The sequence below is a fragment of the Aythya marila genome, assembly GCF_965140915.1.
Source record: "Aythya marila genome assembly, chromosome: 4".
Taxonomy (NCBI): Eukaryota; Metazoa; Chordata; class Aves; order Anseriformes; family Anatidae; genus Aythya; species Aythya marila.
The window spans coordinates 48,678,493-48,685,402 of NC_139045.1; the positions used below are offsets into that span (position 1 = coordinate 48,678,493).

At 48.5% G+C, this 6,910-nt stretch overlaps 1 protein-coding gene across 1 annotated transcript in view; it reads right to left on the minus strand.

The window, feature by feature from the left end:
- Window positions 1-6,219, minus strand: part of KIT (KIT proto-oncogene, receptor tyrosine kinase) — a 54,071-nt gene extending 47,852 nt beyond the window's left edge. The window contains exon 1 of the mRNA XM_082760349.1: window positions 6,056-6,219. Coding sequence (XP_082616475.1) covers window positions 6,056-6,131 — 76 coding nt within the window. The 5' untranslated portion in view covers window positions 6,132-6,219. The remainder of the gene's footprint in view (window positions 1-6,055) is intronic.
- Between the last annotated feature and the right edge of the window lie 691 nt (window positions 6,220-6,910).

Here is a 6,910-nt window from a genome sequence, read left to right on the forward strand (position 1 = left end):
TCTCAATGAGTTTTTTCTTTGGAATTGGCTGGCTTCTCTGTGGTGCTCTTTATCTAACAGAAGAACATTTCAGAATTCTGGTTTCCTCCACTGTAATTGATGCAAATCATAAGTAAAAAAATCAATTATCTAATACATAAGAAATGTCAACACTTTCTGTCTTCATACTGAAACATACACATGAAGAATCAGAATAAGTGTGTATGTAACAAGCTACATAATTGCTTAAATACATGCACTGTGATTAATCAAACTGAGTATAACATTAAGTGCAAAGGCTATATTTAATTAAAACTATTTCAATGGTAATAAAGGAGGTTAAACCTTTCTTTACAAAATGATTAAGTACAAATGCAAAACAGTTAGCATGAGGCTTACTGTTGGCTGATTTAAATCATGATTAAGATCAGATTTACAATGCTTTGAATCAAATTGCAGCACACTACACAGGGAAATAACTATCTTGTTAAACCTGGAAGCACTACATTTCTTTTCTGCAGTCAGGTGTCGTCCCTGGAGGTCATGCAAACAAGTTGGAGAGGACTGAGAAGAACAGCAGGAGGAGGATGAGTTACAAAAGACACACCAAAAGAAAAGGCTGAAGAAGCTGTACTTGTTCATCATAGAAAAGTCAAAGGTGTGATGTTAGTTGACAATACATGAAATGCTATCTATCATCAAGAAGATGGTGATCACTTCAGTATGTCCACCAGAACAGGGCAAAAAAGAGCAGAACTCAGCAACTTCAAGGGAGATGAGGTTAAATATCTATCAACAGAAGCTTTGAACTCCAACAATTAGTTAAGCATTATAAAACAAAAACAAACAAGTGGGAAAATCTGTACTGCAAGTCTGTCTTAGAGCAGCCAGCCAGAAGTCTTCCTGGAAAGACATGCTATGCCTGACCCTGGTAGATAGCAGGGGACAGACCAGATGACCTCTGCAGGTCCCCTCCAGCCATACTCTTACAGCTAGCTCTGTGGAAGCTTTCTAATATTTGTTCTGTTTCTTAGAAACCCTGCTGCTGGAGTCAGGTGAATGTGTGAGAAAGTCAGATTTCATTTAGCAAAGAATGAAGTTTCCAGTCCTGAGGGCTGTGGACATAAGCGTCAACCTGTGACGTTGGTGCACCCATTAACTCCTGAACAACAACAGGGAAAAAAAAAAAAAAAAAAAAAAAGACATTAAGAGAGCCAAGTACCAGTTTTTAATCTCATGATGCTGTTCAGCAGGAACCTAGTTAGTTCTGAGCTGCCAAGGTATGTGAATACCCAAAACACTGCTGACTTACACAGCTTATTCAGGCCATTTTTGCCCCTCTGAAACACACGGGCTCTGAATGACAGGGGGATATTTGCACAGTTTCTTTCATAACCAGCTAGTTTCATTTCTTTTTCCAGTGTGGCTTTTGCACAAAGCTTTTCCTAGATGTCTGATTCATGTCCTGAAGAGCATGGTCACCTAGTGTGAATGGAGAAGCACTCAGCATAAGACAATGACTGATGGGAAAGGAAAGGAAATGCAGAACTAACCTGGCATTTGTCAGGCCTCAAGGAATATACAAGAGATGCGTTATGACTTTCCAATTTCTCTTCTATAGTTTTCATCTCTTCTTACTTTAAATCAGCCCATACATCCTCTTTATCACTTAGATTTACAGTTGTCAGTGCTTAGCAGACAGTACTGAGTTCTTCTCTGTATCAGGTATTTAATGATTATATTACGCGATCAGGGACTTGGCTGTCAGATGACATTTAAAATCATAGACTTTTAATGTTGTCAGCCCCACAATGACAAAACTCCCTGCAGTTGATAATGCTACTAAATGATGCTTTATTTTAGCTACAGTCTTCAGAAAGGATCTGTACCGAGCAGCCTAGGAGTTGCATGGCACGTTAGCAACATTAGAAACTTATCTGTTATTTGTGTGCCTGTTTGCTGCAAAAGATAACATAACCAAGGGCCTTACATGCTGTACAAAATAATTCTGTTGTGACACAAGCATGAACATTAAAAATCCATTTAAGGGTCTATCTGAAAACATAGGTTTTCAGAATAAATCGATATAATCCCCAAGAGTAAACCCTCTCAGAGATTAACACTTACTGTGTTTTCTAATTGGTATAACCTAGAAAATAGGAGTCGCTTGCTCCCTTCAAACACAGATGTTTACATTCCTCTTACGCTTTTATCACTAACTGCAGCAATCTTGGCCAGTGGACAAACAATACACTCCAGTTGCCATTACGTCTGGCAACAAGCCCATGAGACTACTTACACGCGTAAAATTATGTCCGTTTATGGCCGTTTGTGGGTCACATTGTCAAAGAGGGTCAGGCACCCTTTGGAAAATCCCTTCTTGCCTCCAAAAATTTACTTAAAGAGCAAAGCACAACACTTCCGCAGTAAAATAATATAGACAAATTTCAAATGCCTTTCGTGTCAAGTTGTGGTAATTTGCATGTGCATTCTCTTCAGATTTTCTTTAATAAATGTCCCAAAGACATAAAATACTGGTTTGGTTTGCCACTTTCTAATACCCTTGGTCTTTAGCATCAGATCTCTTTTGCCTAAGGTCACAGTGAACACCTCAAGCTGTTCTAGGGCTGAAGAGACTCAACAGGGGGAGCTGAGTTTCTGAAGGACAGAAACAAGTGCAGGTTTTTTCCTGTGTAGGGGAATATTCAGAAGGTATTAAGTTATTACAGAAAGGCAACATTTTATACTTAAAGTGCGAGGGTTCTTACAGTAACTACAACGCGTTAGGACATCAGACCTCATTTCCTCCAGCCATTCTTTATACAGCTGAAAGAGACTTAAGGAAATGAGTCAAAATCCTGGAAGATGTTTGTACTACACAAGAAAGAAAACAACATCTGTAAAATAATGTGTGTCACATACGTACAGCAAGACAATGTGCAGCGCTTGATCTCTGCAATGGCATTCATCTTCACGGACACAGAGAGAAAAAAAACAGCTGAAAAGTGTCTTAACTTTGAGCGATTACTGCCTCTCTTCTACGAGACCGATATCAGATTGGATCAGTTGTCATGTATTGTAGATAAACATATATGTTGTTGAAACAATCTGATGCTGTGCAGTTCTTGTTTCATCCAGAATTTGTTATTCCTTACCCTCGGATTGCACCAGCCTGTTTACTGAAAGTTCAGGCTAGAAAGAAGCTTTCCTTCAAACCACAGATGCGTAATATTTGGTATTTAGCTTGACAGCTACAGCTATGCCTTAAAAATCTTGTGAATAGATTAAAAACCAAGGAATTACAGTTAAGAATACAGCAGGCTGAAATGCAGAGAATACAGAGGTATCACTAGAGCCCCTCATTACAGACCGCAGAGAGAAAAGGCCAAGCTCTACTATGAGAAACTCCTCCTGACTGGGACATGACTCAGATGTTCCTCCTGAAATCTGCCCCTGTCTGGGCTTACATGTGCTTAAGACATATCCTTTCTGATTCCACCTTTGTCCTGGTGCAACATGTCCCTGCTTGAGGTGCGTCAGGACCCTTGAATCGACCCACACACCTGCAAAGCAGTCTTATTGTTTTGGCAGGTGACAGTAGGTTCCTGGTAGAAAGCCCACCGAGAGCCAGAGTAACCCAAGCACACTGCAGCTGCGCTCGTCTGTCGACGAGAGGCTCTCAGTCGCAAAAAGAGCACAGGGAAATGCCTCCAGTCTCTGTGAATGGTACTTAAACTGGACGCAAATGTGAGTCTCGCTTCTTGGCAAATTTATCCCAGTCTTCATTATGAAGCCTGAAGAAAAATCACTTAGGCACTTGCTCGGAGAAGGTTCCCAGTTGTAACGGAAGGAAAAGAGTCGAGTATTGAGCAATCTTTAACATTTCCACTCTGCTCCTGGCAGTGGCCTTGGGCCACGTTTATGCCCAGGGGAATCAGCACTGCTGCAGGGGAGGGAGGAGAAAAAGACGAGGAGAGGTGGAAACGGGGGAGTAGGGAGGGCTGGGTGTTCAGATGGGTCGAGGGGGTCAAGGCAGCGACTAAGCAACAGCAATCAGAAAACTCATCAAGTTCAGTCTTCCTCCTTCAGTCCTCCTTCCCCCCAGCTGACAGGTACCGGGGAGCATTATGAAAGCAGACATTCTTCCCTCTGGGCACGGGGAGAGCCTCCTATTGCTCTGCAGCTGACTGAAAGGAGGGTATATTGATGGATGCTGGAAGCAATCATGTCCAGTCTTCCATGACCGCGGGATGGAAATGCTGTGCAGGCTCTGGTAGAGCACGGGGGGGACGGGGAGAGCCTCGGGGGAGGACAGGAGAGGCACAGAGAAAAGATCATTTCAGAAAAGTGCATAAAAGGAGGACCCAGCAATCCCCATGTGAAAGGAAAAGTGGAAGCATACGTTAGGACGCAAGAAAAACAAAGAATAGGAAGGGACTATGGACAGAAGAGATGAATGGTTTACTCCGAGCAGCTCCGTTAAGCTTTGTTTTCTACATCCTCCTTCCCTATCTGCAACCAAAGGAAGAAGCTCTTGACTAAAAGCCAAAAAAAAAAAAGATACTTAATATAAGTTTGCATGTGAATAAACAACAGGATAGCGGACAGGTCTGAATGAGCACCGTGGGAGCTCATCCAGCCATGCATCTGCAGCGAGGCAAGCACAGTGACGTGCTAACTCCAGAGCAGTCCTTGAGCAAGTCAGCTCTGCCAGGACACAAGCCTCCGGTCTGATACCTCCTCCTGTGGCACAAAACTAGCCCTGGATGTCTTATGGCTGTGTGATGCACAGGTGTTACAGGCACCTACCCAAAGGCAGGTAGTCTTTTTTTGGCAGCAAGTCACTTCTACCCGCCACACCGTGTATTTTTGGTCTACACAAGTTTGCCTAACATGCCCCCAGGGTGAAATGTCTCCCACAAGTGTCTGAACCCAGAACCTGATGAAGGACGGAGAGAAAGTTTCTCCTTGCCCCTCCATACTCTCACGCCCTCCAGGAGATGCTTCCAGCCTCCCAAGTTTTCCTTAAGGACAGTTAAGCCATAAAAGGAAGGATAACCTTTAAGTTCATACAAGAAGTACACGAAGCAAAGAAAGTTGGTGGCTATTCAATTCTCACGTCCCAAAGCAGCGTGCTTACAACAGAGCCCCGTAAATCACCACGGGAGCGGTTCCAGGTTATTTTACCCAACACAGTGGCCGGGGGGAGGACAGAGCCCGGCGGTGCAGCCCCCAGCATCTCATCTCCTCCTGCCTCTCAGCTCCGTGCCAGCTAGCAGGAGGCGCACAGCCCGTGCTTCCCCGCTCCGGGGCGTGCAGCTCACCAGCAGCCGCCTCCCCGGGCACCTGCCGAGCTCCGAAAGCCTCGTGCAAAGCCTCCGAGCACTGCAACCCCATAAAGCCTCAAATCTCCAGCCCTGCGAGGTCGAGCCGGGGGGAACCCCTTTCGCCCTGCGGGCAGACGGGATCCTTCGGGTCCCCCGCCCGGCACACCGAAGTTTTGGCACCCCCGAAGCCCCTCTCGCTAGGAGGCGGCTCGGCTCTGCTCAGAAGCCCAGCTCCGACGCCTCTCCCCGGGGCTGCACCGAGCCGGGCACCGAGCCCACGACCCCCGCGGCTCCCCCCGGGACCCCCGAGCGCGCTTCGTCCCGGCAGGGCAGCGCCGAGCACCTGCCGGCGGCGGCCGTCCCCTGCCTATTGTTCGAGCAGCGCTAAACCGCGGGGACATTTTGTACTGATGAAGAGATAGTTTATTGTCAAAACAGCCCGGCCCGGAGAGGTTGGGAGGGTGGGGGGGGGGGAGGGAATGCTTCTAGCCCCCTCCCAACCCCGGAGAACCGCGCAGCGCAAACAAAGGACTTTTTTTTTTCAAATTATGATTTTTATTCTTCCTACGGGGCGTCCCGCGAAAGCGACTGGGGTGGTGGTGGGGGGGCGATACCAAACGCAAACGGGCTCTCTGCCTCCCCCCTTCCCTTCACCTCTCCCCTCCCTCCCCTCTCCGGTGTCCCCTAAAGTTCCCCGCCACCCCCCCCCACACCCAGCCTTCCTCCTCCTCCTCCTCCTCGGCTCCCACCTGCGGGGAAGAGGCTGAGCAGCAGCACCAGCGCGGCGTGCGCCAGCAGCTCCCGGCCGAGGTGCGCGCCCTCCATGCCGCCGCCGGGCCCCCCCCGGCTCTGCCGCTCGCACCGCCCGCCGCTCCGAGATGCCCGAGCCCCCGCGGGAGGGCTGCGGACTACAACCGGCCCCGCCGCCGCCGCCGCCGCCGGCCCCGCCTCCGCCGCCCGCCTCCCCCCCTTCCCCGTCCTTCCCCGAGCCCCCCCCTTCCAACCCCGGCCCGCCCCGACGCCACGAGGATGGATGGGCGCAGGTGGGGGGGAAACGCCTCCCCCCCCCCCCCACCCGAGGGGCAGGGAGAGGCGTCGGGAGCCTCGGTGGAAAGAGAGAGCCGCTCCCCAGCCCCTCCTCGACCCCCCGCAATTAATTATTTTTAATCTTTAGGGAATAAGGACCCCCCCCTGCTGGGAGGGGTTGGGGTTGGGGGAGCCCCGGAGGATGCACATGGTCCTCGCTCGACGGCCCCCTTGGCCCAGCCTTTTGCCCTCCCGATGTGGTCGCCGCGGTGGGGTGGCCCCTGCTAGGGGCCAGAAGTGAGCCGCAGGTGTGTCCCGTGCCACAGGATAAAAGGTGGAAATAACCCGGTTTGGTACGCAAAAGAGAAGGCTGACAGGGAGCTTAAACGGGGAGAAAGAAAGGTTCTTACAAAGAGGATTGCAAGCAATTGTTTTTTTCACGTCCCTCAAGGGCAAGATAAAAAGTAATCCATTTAGTTCACAGCAAAGAAAAAAAAAAAAAAAAAGAAAAGAAAGAAAGAAATAGCTTAAATGTTAGGAAAGCACTTGCAAAGGGGAAGGAGAATTTAGTCTCCCAA